This window comes from Propithecus coquereli, unplaced genomic scaffold, assembly GCF_000956105.1.
Source record: "Propithecus coquereli isolate 6110/MARCELLA unplaced genomic scaffold, Pcoq_1.0 Scaffold279, whole genome shotgun sequence".
Classification (NCBI taxonomy): domain Eukaryota; kingdom Metazoa; phylum Chordata; class Mammalia; order Primates; family Indriidae; genus Propithecus; species Propithecus coquereli.
This window is the reverse complement of record NW_012148385.1, coordinates 635,021-649,808: the sequence shown is the minus strand read 5'-3', so window position 1 is coordinate 649,808 and position 14,788 is coordinate 635,021. Positions and strand designations below refer to the sequence as shown.

The following is a 14,788-nucleotide window of genomic DNA, read 5'->3' as shown; positions in this document are numbered from 1 at the left end:
GCTCACTTAATCCAAAATTAGTCAAGATTTTAGAATAGAAATTTAAAGTGATTTCACATCAGCATACTAAATTTTGCTCCAAAGTACAAATTTTTAAAGCCTTAAAAATTGAGAGCACAATTGTGTTTATGTAAATTCAAAAGCTAATTCAGGAAACTTGGCTACAAAAGTAAATTCCTTCCAGAAAATAACACATTGTTATTAGTTGCTAACTGCGTAATCATAAGATTAGTATTATGAAGTCATTTCTTTTTAAAAGCCTTCAAATAAATTTAAATATATAGGTAATACAGACATTTAACATACACAGTATTTGACATAACGGGAATAAAAGCTATGTGAACAAAAGAACTGTAAAATTACTGAGGAATATAAAAGATCTAAACAAATAAATACAGACACTATATTCCTGTATAAAAGATCTGTATAAAAGGTCTCATTATTGTAACCATGTCAATTTTTTCCAAATTAACCTATACATTTAAAGCATTTCTAATCAAAATAATAATAGAAATTTTGGGGCAACTTGACAAATGCATTTAAAATTTCATTAGGAAGGAAAAATACATACCATAAGATTAGCTAAAACAACGGAAAAGCTGCAAAACAAGACTAATGAAGGAGTACTTGCCTTTCCAGATATCAAAACATATTACAAAGCTACTAAAATATCAAAGTAACCCAAAATAACTCTATACTGTTGAAGGGATAAAGAATTAGACTTATGAAACCATGTAGCATAAGATCAATAGATATGATTATATAAAATTTAATTTCCACATGGTAAAACATTCTGAAAGGTCACAGGACAAATGATAATCTCGGAAAATGTTATAAGACAAAGAGTTAATATCCTTAACTGTTAACTGCCATGTGAGTTCCATGTGAGTTTATTTAACTCACGCTAGTTTTCAGCCTGGGGGCCTCATGAAACATAATGTAACTCACACATCTCTTCACCTTGGGAGCCACAAGAAGTATTTTTCAAGTTGCATATAACTCAAGTACAGAAAACAATAAAAAATAAGAAATTTTTCATTAAATTTGAAAGGATCATTTTGTTTTCAAAGTTTTTATTCTATTTTTGTAATAAAACACCATGGCCCCAAGGAAATAATTTTTTTTCCTAATGTGGGGAGCAGTCAATGTGTGAAAATATAGTAAGTTCTTACCAATCAATTTTTTAAAAGTCAAACACCACCACCACTAAAACAAAGGATATGAACATAAAACGGGATGTCTGTTAAACATATGAAAAGATACTCAGCCTCACTTAGGAAAACAAATTTAAGCAATGAAATTTTTTCATCTATTAGACTGAATTAAAATGAATGTAAAATGCACTATTAACAGGAGTACAGAGAACTGCCCATGTGTATAACAATGACAGGAGAAGAGTAAATTGCTTTTTTAGAATTTTTTTCTAAAAAAGCAATTTAGCAGTATCTATTGATATATTAAATCCACATATTCCTTGAACCCATAATTTTACATGTTGTAATCCATTCAATAGAAAAACATGCAAAAGTCTGTAAAGGTGTCTATGTATAATAATGTTCATGTACTACTGTATGTAATATTAAAAACCTGCAAAAAATCTATATGATACCAAAAAGTGAATGGTTAGGATAAATAATGGCACATTCACATTATGGAATACATTGCAACCCAGAAATGAATAAGGTAGCACTCGCTATGTGTGCTGTACTGACTTGAAAAGATACTTAATAGCATCTGCACTGTGAGCGTACTATTCCATTTTTAAAAAAAAAGGAATCTGGAGAGCAGTGTGCAAAATATGATCCCATATTTGTACAGGTAAAGAAAAGTATTTAGTTTACAGATTCAATTACTTTGCATCCTTTTATAATGATTGACTACTTTCACAATGAGTATATATTCTTTTTCACGTTAAAGTACAAGTCTGGCGAAAAAGATCTGATGCTGAACATGAAACACTGTGGTCAACCTGAACTTTTTTCAGAGGATTTCTTTCTTTCTTCTAAAGGACACACAGCTTATAGAAGTTTAAAAAGACACATGAAATAGTCTTTTTACTTTCAAAAATGAATTTATTTTCCAAGTATTTGCTGGGTATATTAGACTCTGGGGATATAAAGATCAATGTGATATTATCATCTCTGCCTTCAAACTTGAAGCATACTGCGAAGGACAGACCAGTATACAAGTAAGTACAATAAAGTGTTGGAGTTACCGTGACACAAGTGTATGTAGGAATAAAAATGAAAAAGAAAGGATACATTACTCTACTCGAAGGAAAAGGTAATAGAAAAGACTTAAGCTTACGCTGAGCTAAATTTTAAAGGTGATATGTTGGCCAGACAGACAAGAGGAGAAAGGGAGTCAATATAAAAGTTTATGCACGCACGCACACACACACACACACACACACACACACAGTATACTTATTATACATACAAAATTTTATATATACACACACACATATACATATATACACACACGTACTTAAGCAAAATATTTCTGGATAGAGTGCCATAAAAATAAAATGAGAATTTTTAATGCCAAACATCAAACCAAAACAATGTTCAAAGCTATAATAATTCTTCCAACATTCATCTAATATGATTTTGTTTTCTATGCTAGCTGAACATTGTTTTAAATTTTGGCTATTTTTACAAAACGTTTTTTCCTAAAAAAAGTCTACAAAAAAATTTTTAAATGAATGGTTATATTTAAAATCCTATTTTATTTCTTAATTAAAAAGCAAACTGCTTTACAAAGACTTTATACTTTCACTGCTTAAATTCTGACATTTTTCTAAAAGTCACCTTACACTGTAGTTCCAAAGTTCGAATACGTTTTGAGTTAAAAACAAATATACCCCTCACACAATAAATGCAGTCTATCTTCATAAAAAAGCTATATTTTACTAATACCTAGATGTTTTTAATACTGCTATTAGAGAGTGTTACCTCCTTTGCCACAAACTATTACCTAACTTATCTCTATAGAACAGCAACAAGACACATACATACAAAGAAACATGGGTTTTTTACCTCATGAAGTGTGAGATGTTTTCCATCCTTTCTCTTTGAGTCAAATCTGCCATATATTGCACTGTATTTCCGAATTTCCTCTTCTTTGTGTGGATCATCATCACTCATCTCAAAGATGTGACCAATCATTTTGGCCAACTTCTTGTTGGTTTTTAGCAGCTCTTTCACTTCGTTCAAGTCACTTTTGGGTAGCGTGGGGGCCATTCGCTCCACACACTCAGCCACAGAGAGTGCAGCAGCAGCATCCAGCGCCTCGCTGCTTTCCTTTGGGGAGGCTGGGGAGCCCAGGTCCGCTGGGGAGAGGCTGTGCTCACTCTCAGTGGCATGGGGGCCTTGCCAGAGTCTGGACTCACCAACGCTGGGCAGCGCCAAGCTCCCCATCACATCTGACTTCCCCTGTCCCAAGCTCTGCACACAGGTGGTGGCAGCACATTTGGGGATTTTTAAATGAGGTTCCCGGGCATTACTACTCCTTTCATAACTACTGCAGGATATTCCCAGCCATGTTGGTGATCCCTCTGGTAATTTATAGATGGGTATGCTACTGACAGGAAGGGAAGTCAGCGGCTGATTGAAAAGGCCAGGGTTTGTAACCCAGTCTCTCAAAGCCTTTTGTAGCCTTCTAACATGAAGGGGCTTGCTAGCCATGCCCACGAGTGCCATGATTTCCAAAAATTCCTCTTCTCCAGCTTCACAGAGTTGCTGGACATCATCACCACCTTGTTGGATAAAGGCATCAAAATAGGAAAGTAGATTGGCTTTTTGTAATATTCTATACAGCTGCAACTCCCCCAGGGTCCTGGGCAAGGCCGCAGCCATTACTATGGATGGGTTTAATCTGCAAAAAAAAAAAAAAAGAGAGAGAGAGAGGAAAAACTCATCATACTTGCTTCAAACTTCTTAAACCAAATAGGTTAGACATTACAGGATTTAAGAATGCTGCATAGGAAAAACAAAAACAAGGAGCATCTGCATAGCAACTGACTATTAAGGAAGCACTCTGTCTATATACTTTTGCACTCCTAACAACCCTAAAGGTCAAGAACTAAACTGACCTATTTCCTTAAAAGAGAATTACTCATAAGCAGGAGTCTAGAGACTCAAACCAAGGCTCACAGGACTCTATATCCCATCCTTTTGGCTATCCACTTTGTTGCTCCCATGGTGTGGACACAAGAGGTGGGGGGAAGGATAACTGAATTTAGCAGGAGGCAGAAGTAGAGTATGCTACCATTTGCTGAATACTTACATTGTGCCAGGCAATATGATAAACACTTCACATTACATACGTCTAATCCTCACAACAGCCCTGTGAGATAGGTATAGTTATTCCCATTTTATAAGGAAAAATGAGCAAGATTAGTCTGGCAGGCAAAGGAAGATAGATTTCAGTATGAATTGGAGATGAGAAAATAAAAAGTGGTATATTTCGGAACAAAGAAAAAAGAGGCAACAAAAATTCAAACAAGTAAGTGACAAGACTTGGTGATCACTTGTAGTAAGTGATGAAGAAAGAGAAACGGTTACCATTTGTTGACACTTTCTATGGTTTGAGGAAGAGAAGAGTTATAGGTGACTGTGATTACATATCCGACAGTCCAGAATTTTGACAGACATTGAGGATACAGAAAAATCAGGATGGGATTCCCTTTCAAATGCACGGCACTTGAACATGGCACAGGGTAGAAGGCTTGCGCAGAACTGCCCCGCATGGAAAATAACAGACTAGAGTCTAAGTATGTATCAGGGATAGAGAAGTACGATGAAAGGAGGGTGGGTGAGCACTCCAAAGCAGCAACAGAAACCCTAAGACAGAGTCAAGGAAGAAACATACTTTTAGAGCCCAAGCAAGTCAGGGAAACCTGTTTTTAAAGAGACAGAACAAGATCCAGCAAAGTACTTCTTGCCCTTTCAGCAGCCTTTAAAAGTTATTCACGGTTACCTGGAGACTTCCAACATACAAAGAGGAGCTGACTGAGTACTTCCATTTAAGAGAAACAAATAAACTTGTAATCAATGCATCCTTAAGATTAAAAGGACTCTGTGGCCCTCTATGGAGAAAATCACAGAAGGTATGCATCAGAGAAAAAGGGAAGACCCACTCTCAACTCAAATAGTATGGAGCAATAGTTAACTGGGAGGTAATGTAAGCAGAGGGATATTAGGAACATCCTTGCAAGCCAGGAAGTCACCAAACCTGGGACTTTTGTTTTATGCCATCAGCCAGGATGTCACACAAATTCTAGTCTCAGTCACTCCAAAGAGCATGGGCCTCCCTACATTATAAGGACTGTTTACTGGGAAGCCCCACTTCCTCTGTGCCATTCACAATCTGTTTTTTCAACTAGTGAATTCCACAAATTTTACTGCTATTTGCAAGGGTCAGTACAAGCATAACCAGGTGACTTGATGATTTCCCAAGAGATCAAAAAAGACTGAATTAGGGCCCAGTAACTTCTGCTAACAACCAGGAAATCACCTGGGGTGCTTTTGAAAATACAGTTTCCCAGGTCGCTGAGCTGCATCTCAGATTTGCCATGATTTGGCAAATTTGGCAAGCTGCACAAGAAGATCCTACTTAATAAATCCTCTGGGTATCACGAACTCCTACACGTTCTGTGACAATCCAGGTTCTTTAGGTCCACCTTCACGTTCACGCCACCTCAGTCCTCTGGATAAAAACATTCTTACATCTTCTAAATCGCCTAAAGGAAGATCTGCTTGTCCTCCCACTCCAGGGAAAGTCTATCATCCAGTTGGACATTAATCCACAAAAACACAGTTCTCAGGAATTACAGACTCAAGTTTAAGTCTATATTAAACCACATTATAACAAAGAGAAGGGCTTCCAGAAAGTGTCTGAGGTGGAAGAATGGAAATTTACTTTCCCTTCATACAACTAATGCAATTGCTCCATAGGCTTTCAACTCAAGAGTATTTAAAAAAATACATATACACACAATGTGTGTGCACAATCTTTGTCAAAAGAGTGCTGTAACTGTGCAAAATTTATGGAATGATCAATTAACTCACCATATGTACTCCCCAGATTATGGAATAGAGGAACGATTACATGAGAAAATCTAGAAAGTTTTTAATCTTTTCATGAGCAATAAGAAAAAAAAGAATATATTAGACAAATATAAAAGAGAACCTTAAGAAAAAGAGAACTAGAAGACCCAAACTTAGGTTTTATTCTTCTGAGATAAGGCAACGATTTTAGAAAACAATAATTTTCAAGTTTTATCCTTTCTCATCTTTACCCATAATAAAAGGAAAGTCCTTAATTCCTAAAAGAAAGCCCTTGTGTACAGTAAGAAAGTAGTTATGAATATACTATGGGCCATAAGGACTGACGAGACCAAGTGTGCCTTTCCAAAGTCAAGATAACAGATGAAACATAACTAAGTAAACCATTCGGAGTCCCAGGAGGCTTTCTAAAAGCCCACACTTACTGCTGGGAAAGGAGTTTTCTCCTTAAGCTTTTCCTTTAGGAGAATGTTTCAGTTTTCTTCCAAAGCCTGCTGTGATAATTTAAACACCCACCCCTTCATATATTATTGACTTGATTTGATCTAAAAAAAAAAAAAAAACTTTTATAAGATTTTCTGTTTTCATGAAATCTGTAACCATTCATGGTTCAACATGAAGGTCAAATATGTCAAAAGCAAGCTTCTACCTGCAACTCTCCAATCTTAAGTAAATATAACAGGGGTCCCCAACACAACACTATACACAGGTAGTTTATATAACAGTATAGTAAATCCACTTAGCTGAACACTTTTACCTCGCCTTTTCAAGATATCCTGGAACAACCATGCTGAGTCTGACCTTTTTACGATTTCCACAGTTAAGAGAAACCAGTTACTCATTCTTATTGCATTCAAAAGCTAAACCTGAGGCCTTCCTGCAGGTGTACAGCAAACTTCCACTTAGACCAGTTAGTTCCTCACCCTGCACAGGCCAATAAAAAGAACCCCAGTATTAGGGAAGAGGAATTAAACAACAAAGGATTAGTTTAAGACTATTTGTTGTGATTCACTCATCCATTTTAAATGGTAAAGATCTGTTCCAAAACCTTTTTTAAAAAAAATCTCACTTTGACTCCTTATAGGGTAGCATCAGTCATTTGTCAGATTCAAACTATGCTAAGTGAAATAAAAAGAGCTAGTCTGGTCCAGAAAACTTTACTGGTTAACTCCTGTTTCCCTACGGGAAACAAAATTTCCCTGACATTCTCCACACCAGGATACTCGGATTTAGGATAGGAGAGAGACCTTTAATGGTCACCAGGGAAAAGCAGAATCATTCCTTCAACCCTGCCTCAGTACAGTCTGCTTTCTGGCCTCACCAGTCTCTCAAAATTCTCCAGTAACTACTGGGTTATCCCCTGGGCCTCTCTCCCATCAACCTCTCTGCTGCACAACATCATTCCTTGATTGCTCTTCACCTGACTTTGATAATGCTGTATTGTTTTCCTTCCCTTTCCTTACTACATTCTAAGTACAAGAATTCCTCAAAGTTTTATATTAGATTTCTTCCTATATTCTGTCCATATTCTCCCTTGATAATCTCATCCACTTCCAGGCTTCAATTATCACTACTGGCAGATGACCTCCAAATCTGTATCTGTAGCTTGGACCAGTGGTTCCTGGGCCAAGGTCATGGAGTTACTGCAAAGTGTTCTCAAGTCCAAATGCACACCAAGCACTGACCACTGAGTGACAAAGATGCTCTCACCACACATCTGCTTTGCAAATAAAGTTAAATAGACATTTCTGTGATTTAATAAAATACAAACTCATTTAAAAGTGTAACTAAATTTGTTATTTTTGTCATTATATGTATTCTCAATACTAAAAGTTATCATGAATATTGACATTTTTTTAATTTAAAAAGAGATCTTCATACCTGAAAAGTTTAGAACCATCAGCCCAAATCGTTCCTCCAAACTATAATTTGGCATTCACTTGGGGACTGTCAAAATCTCAAATCTAATACATCCAAAAGCAAGTACATTATCTCATTTTCTTCCAGATTCCCAAATCTACTCTTCCCAACTCTGATTAGTTGCACCACTAGTCTTTAGGTTGCTTGGATTAATAAACGTTTGGATTCCATCTTTGTTTTTTCCTCTTCCTTCCTCAAATCTACATGTCCTTAGGCCACACCACACCCTTTTCTTTCTCTGCCTCAAAAGCACCTAATTCTACTGTTCACTGCTTTTTGACCTAACTTCGAAAGCAGCTCCTTCACCTTCAATAGACACCACACTGCAATGCCAACTTTACCTTTCTAAAGGACAGGTGTGGCTCTTAATTCATCTGTGCAAATTTTTCCACTGCATAAAGAAATCCAAACTACTAATATAGGCACTCCAGACCCAAATCCACCTTTCCAGCCTTCTCTCTGTTCCTTAACATGCCCCTATGCTCGTGCCAAATAGATACACTGGCCATTCTTCAAATCTGTCTCCCACTTCCCTGCCCTGTGCCAGGCATCCTCGCTCCCTTCAACCTCCATAACCTTTTCCAAAAAGCCTTCCCTCTGGTTGTAGGTGTCCTCTCCCCACTCTGAACTGCGCACTCTCATTTTTTGCACTTATTCAAATATGCCAAGCACTGAACCAGTTCTGGGGATACAAAGGAAAGATGGTCCTTCATGGAGAGGAGACAGACAAGCAGCAGACACTTAAACTATGGTAAATGCTATGCAATGTGTTAAGGAGCCAGGGAACCAGGGAAATGACTTACCTGTGTCTGCATAACAAGTTACTGCTAGGTTACAAGCACCTTGAGGACAGGAATTAGGTCCTATTAATCCTTTTGTATGTGTGTGTTAATATTTAAATTTTTATTATTTCCTTCAAGTACAAATATACATACAAATACATACATATTTGTTTGTATATATACACACATATACATGCATACATATATATAATCATCCTCAATAATTTCCTAAACTACTTCTATTTAATAATGCAATAAGAATTATAGGTTGAGACTTTATTTGGGACGTACATGTCCATAGTGGAGAGGCTGTGAGAAGAAAGCATCTGAGGCACAGAATGATGTGAGTCAATGTGGTGAGATGTGTTATTGTGTTGGCTACTGCTTTAAAGAAGACCGCAAGAGTGCTCTCAGAGGTCTGTTAGTTTGACATTATATAACATCTTTGCGAACGCTGAAAGATGGAACTAACTCCTGAAGAAGTTTAGCAAAGAAAAAAAGGAGAAGGAATTTAACTGACCAGCGTCCTCCCACCTTCTATATATTTTTGTTGATTAAGGTGAAGCCACTGGCAGCTCACCAACTCTACTGGGCTCAACAGCACGGTGTTGCATCTAAACCTGAAAGCAGAAGGGCACCTTGCAGTGGGTGCTGACCTTCAGGGAGAAGGCAGGAGGCAATGCAACGTATCTGACGAGGTGTACTAGGTTTATGCCCAATACCTAACTTTTCTCAATACTGTACATAAAATCTTTATATTGACACCATTTCTTTGATTAATGTTTTTCCAATGAAAATCTCTTGAAATTATATACAAATATTATCAATTTCCAAAATCAGAACAAAACTGCTTCTCTAGTGAAATATTCTTTCCATTTTTATCAAAATTACTAGTTTAATCATATTAAAAATATAAATCAATAGCATTTTACACTTTATACTCCATTCTATAAATTCTGACTGAAAAGCATTTAATATAAATGTGAATCAAAAAAGCAAATTTCAAATTTTATTAAAAAATTTTGCTTTTAGAATAAAATTTTATAAATTTTTTTATATCACTATTTTCTCTCTTTTAATTAATCTTTTAGCCCCCTTGATTCCAAGTGTTCTTTTACGAATAACATCTCTCCAAAGGTTGCTGTTGAATGCAACCCAATGTTTAAGTCAGAATCTGACCAGCAACTTTCTTTCACATTCCAAAACGGATGTATTCCGTGTAAATTGGTGCCCCAATGAATTGCCAGTCTAATAACGGGACATCTGTTACTTTACCTTCAATCCTTTTCATTCTCTTATCCTTAATACTTCCTCTTTCTTAGAAGACTATATGGTAGAGTCCCATAACACAACTATTTTTCTCCAAGAGATCAAAAGATTCTCTCCCAAACATAGGAACTATACATGGTTAGTGTCATACTATACATCGTGAGTCCAGGCCCAACACTTGCATTTTAAAAATTCAAGTTCAGTCATGAGAGATCCTAGGTCTTTTTCTTTCCTGTTGCTATAAATTAAACACGGTGTGCGTTATCCCCAAATATCTATCCTATCATTATATTGAAATGGAGTCATAATCACCATTCTTGAATACTCTCCCCTCCATGCTATAGGAATCACTGTTATACACACATATGCAAACATAAATATATATATATATACAGCAATACTCATACATGCACACAATGAAGTCTATGGCAGTCCAAGGAAAAGAGACTCTTCTAGAAGTAGGGAGAAACTAAGGGCTAAATCCCAATGAGGCCTGACTTACGTATGCAAAGGACTTGCAATTCCTTCCCCCCAACATAACCTGAAATTTTTACTTTAAAATTATCTGAGTTAATATTAATAGAAACTCTTACAGACTTACAAAAAATGTGAAAAGCCCTGGGAAGAGCTCATGAGTCATTTACAGATTAAGGTGAATTAGTTCCACCAGATTGTTTTCTTCTTAACATCTAGACAAGATCTGCTGCGCACTAAGGAAATGGAAGATTAAGATGGGAAATGGGGATGAAGAAAATAGGCAATCTGAGGACACAGACTACACTTAAAGCCTCTGAAGTGTTGCCAAGTTTAGGAGAGTGTAGCTTCAAGGTACAGGGCCCTGGGAGAAGGTTGCAATGGTTGAAACTGAAAAGGTTTATAAAAAGCCAGAATTTGGCTTAGGGTAGAATGATCCTCTAGGAAGTTAATTCTTCTCACTTTTATCCTCATCCTAGAACCCAGAACTCAAGCTAAAATGATTACATATAGTTCAGTCACATTTCATGAGTTACTTAAGATTGCAGGGTTGCCCTAGGTATTATACTAACTCTTGTAACATGTGTTTTAAGTTCCAAACTATTTACACAGGCACATTATTAGCAAGCATTCAGCGCTATATCGTAAGTCAAGACACTTTTGGATCTTATTACTGTCATAGCTATGAATTAAACATACAGCATCTAATGAATTAATGGTAATTTGGGAAACTTAAAATGTTCTCCACTATTGATTCTTTCCTGAATTCTGAATGAAACTGGAAAAATATTTGTGAGACTCCTTAAAATTTTACTGAAAGTATTCAATGTGTAAGTTTAAATTTATCAAATTTTAAAAAAGGAAATCAGATTTATTTTACTATTAAACAATAACTGTGTAATTTAACTGTGATAATAGGCAAATACTAGCATTCATATAATGGCTGGAAATTCAACCAACAGTCAAGTCATTCAACAAACATTAAGTGCCCTCTGAGCACAGAGTATGCAGGAAATATACATAAATTTTATCATCTTTTCAGAAGTTTCTCTATAAAAATTAACATACCATGCAAATTAATGTGCCACTGCCTGAATACAATGTATTGAGAAATGACAAACTATTTGAAAGCTTAATGGTATGTTTTAGCTGTGTGAATTCTCACAAGATGAGCATTACCATTTTTTCACAGCATCGACTTCTCAAATTTCCCATTTGTTCCATTATTAAGTTTAAGGAGCATATTCTACTATTGTATGAGTTATTGAACATGTCAGATCACAAAGGAAATCTGCATTTAATATAATAACTGTACTATTCTTCATTCTACTACTCAAAAGAATGAAAGAAACAGGTAAGATAAAAATAAATCCAAAGGGACTAGCAATTTTATATTATGCTTGAGTGGGTATTATTTATTCTGTAATATATTTAATAAATTCCACAAGAAATATGCATAAAGTTGATTATACATTAGTATGATCTTAAACTGTTCAAAACATATTATAAAATAGTCACTTCCATCCAGAACACAGCTTCACATTTAAAGGTAAATTTTACAGAGAATACATTTCCAAAAATACTCACAATAGCACCAATAAAAAGTGACTACAGGCTTGTTATAATGGAATAGATAAAGCCTAAGTCTTAGGTCAACAGATACAAAAACCTGACGAAGGCTGAGGCAGGAGGATCACTTGAGCCCAAGAGTCTGAGGACAGCCTGGACAACATAGCAAGACTCTGTCTCTACATTAAACAAGAAAAAAAAACCTGACATACTTGGTTTCCATCCAACCATCTTTTATTTTAAATATTTAAAGTTCATGCAACAAATTCTTCAAAGACCTCCCCCACTTCATAATTTCTTCTTTCAGAGAAGCATCCACAGTGCCCATAGTGTAAACCCCCAAAATCTTTAATACTAAACTAGTATGTTCTTAAATTAAAAGAAAGTATGTAATGCTTTAACTCATTCTACAACAAGGAAAATGAAAATCTATTAACTTTTCTATTCAACAATGGATGTTATTTACTAGTCACAAAAAAGGAAAATTTTTAATTAATTTAGCTGAGATTAAGTTGAATTAATTTTTAAACAAAATGAGAAAAATTATTTATTAGATATATCAAATTTTTTACTAGACATACAGGCTCATTAAATGTCCTTGCATCAGTTATAGTTAACCTAGGGATTTTCATCATTCGAATTACATCCACAATTAGCAGGCAAAATAAGATAAAAATCTACAGTGCCTCAATGATTTTACTATTATTATCGTTACTACTGATAACATTCACATGTAACAAGAGACCACCAAAGCCAGGAAAAACAAAATATTTCTAATATCGGGTTGGCATATTAACTTTAGGGAAAAATTGTAAAGATAATAAAATTAAAATAAGAAACCTTCCAACAGTTCCTTGAAATTTTTTTTCTTTCAAGACCTAATGCTCCAATATATAATACCCAAAACAGGGATAAAGAAGGTTGACCTTGCCAGCCATGGGCAAAGTCTTAACAGAACCTTTGTCTGCATGTTAATATCTATAAGGACAAAACAACCTTTTAATCTTAATGAAAGGACGATATTAAATGGCTCAAGTAATGCAAATATGGAGGAAAAAGGAATACTCTTGCATTTAAGGGCCACTTTTACTTGCACTTAGATTAGAAGCAGCTCTTTCAAGTCTTCAGGAAGAGATCAATCTCCACCCAAAAACAGAGAAATCAATTCCCATGCATCCTCTCTTCCAATACTTCTTAAAACCCACAAATAAATTATGAAATATCATAACTGGGTAAGTTGTTCATGGAAAAAATTTCAAAAAAGTGAAAATCTAAGAGAGTAAGCCACTGCGTGCACACTCATCTAACAAAACAGCGAAGCATTTCCTACGTGACTAATCTATTTTAAATTCGGTTCCTCTGTTCCTATGCAATCTAATATTATCTATTAAAACTGCCAAAATATTTTTAAACAAGATCTGAGAATTTCCCTCTCAGCTTCTGATCTTTGCACTCCTTAAGTTGGCAGACACGTCACTGGCAAGCCAATTGATAGTGACAAGTTACTCCAAATCGTCTCTTTCGGGTGTAATTTTAAATTAACAGCCATCTAAAAATTTTCCATGCCTCACGAATCTCGAGGAGCGAAGGGTAAGTATATTCAAATCTCCGATTCCTCCCGATCACCTTGCTGCAAAACTTGGTCTGCAGTATCTATAAATGCATATTTCAACTTAACTAACCTTTTCCCCAAGATCCTGCAACATTTAGGCTTACTAGAATTGTCGTTTCATATCTCAAGCTTTGTGAACTCTGAGCCTGCAGACCACAAATATCCAACAGCACTTTCAATGTTTCTCCATGATAAGGTCACACACCTCTGCATCCAAGGCTTGTATGTCCCACATGTGTTTGCAAATTCCTCACTCGGCCTTAGAGGCACAAAGAATCTCTCGCTTCCCTGCACCTCGGCGCCAAGTTTCTGTAAGCCACTTCCAAGCAAAACTCTCCTTCTGCTTTTAAAAAGAAAACTACATTCAGAAGGGGAGAATACCCATAAAGAAAACTGAGACGGTAAGTGCAGCACTTTTATGAAGTAAACAAACAAAAAGACTGCCCCTGACGAAGGAGGCTGCAAAACTCGGGCGGACGCGCACGACCCACAGCGCACACCCCCACACCGCCCCACGATTCCTCCCGGAGCCGCCTGACGACCCCTGCCGGGTTAGGAGAATGGACTCAGCCCCCCGGCTTTACTCGGAGGGAAACGCACAAGTCACGGCTGCTGCTTTGCTCCCCTCCTTCCAGCGGCCCCCGCACACCGAATTTCTCCGGGAATCGCCCACACGAGCCCGCGGCCGCCCTCTCCTTCCGGCGGCGGCCGTGCGAAGCCCGCTTCCTTGGACGCCCGCCCCCGAAGTGCCCGCGCGGCCCGGCGACACGGCCGCCCCAAGTTTGCCCGCGGCCGCGCGAACGCGTCCCGCACTTGGCCGACCGGGAGCGGCGAACGTCCGCTGTGGTACGTACTCGGCCAGCGGCTGCAGCGGTCTTGGCGCGCTCTCCCCAAGGACTGCTCAGCCCCAACTCTGAAGTGACTGCCCCCGGCTCTCCCTCCTCTGGCGGCTGCGGGAGCCGGGACGCCCCCGCTCCCATCGAGGGGGGAAGGGAAGGTGGTGGGCGCACTCTCCCTGCTCCCCCCCAGCTCAGGCCCGCCCGCCCCGACGGCGCTCGCTTGGCCGCGGTGGCGGCGGCGGCTCCTCCGCGCTC

At 37.5% G+C, this 14,788-nt stretch overlaps 1 protein-coding gene across 3 annotated transcripts in view; it reads right to left on the bottom strand.

Moving 5' to 3' along the window:
* The window catches only part of NAB1 (NGFI-A binding protein 1 (EGR1 binding protein 1)), a 43,486-nt gene extending 28,699 nt beyond the window's left edge, over positions 1 to 14,787 (bottom strand). For 2 of the 3 annotated variants that reach the window (XM_012647932.1, XM_012647933.1), the window contains exons 1-2: positions 13,900 to 14,031; positions 3,039 to 3,876 (exon numbers count right to left, since the gene is read on the bottom strand). In XM_012647932.1, the coding sequence (XP_012503386.1) occupies positions 3,039 to 3,876; positions 13,900 to 13,907 (846 nt within the window). In that variant the 5' untranslated portion in view covers positions 13,908 to 14,031. Of the gene's footprint in view, positions 1 to 3,038; positions 3,877 to 13,899; positions 14,032 to 14,548 lie in introns of those variants that run through there. The other variant, XM_012647935.1, reaches the window with a different exon arrangement.
* Between the last annotated feature and the right edge of the window lies 1 nt (position 14,788).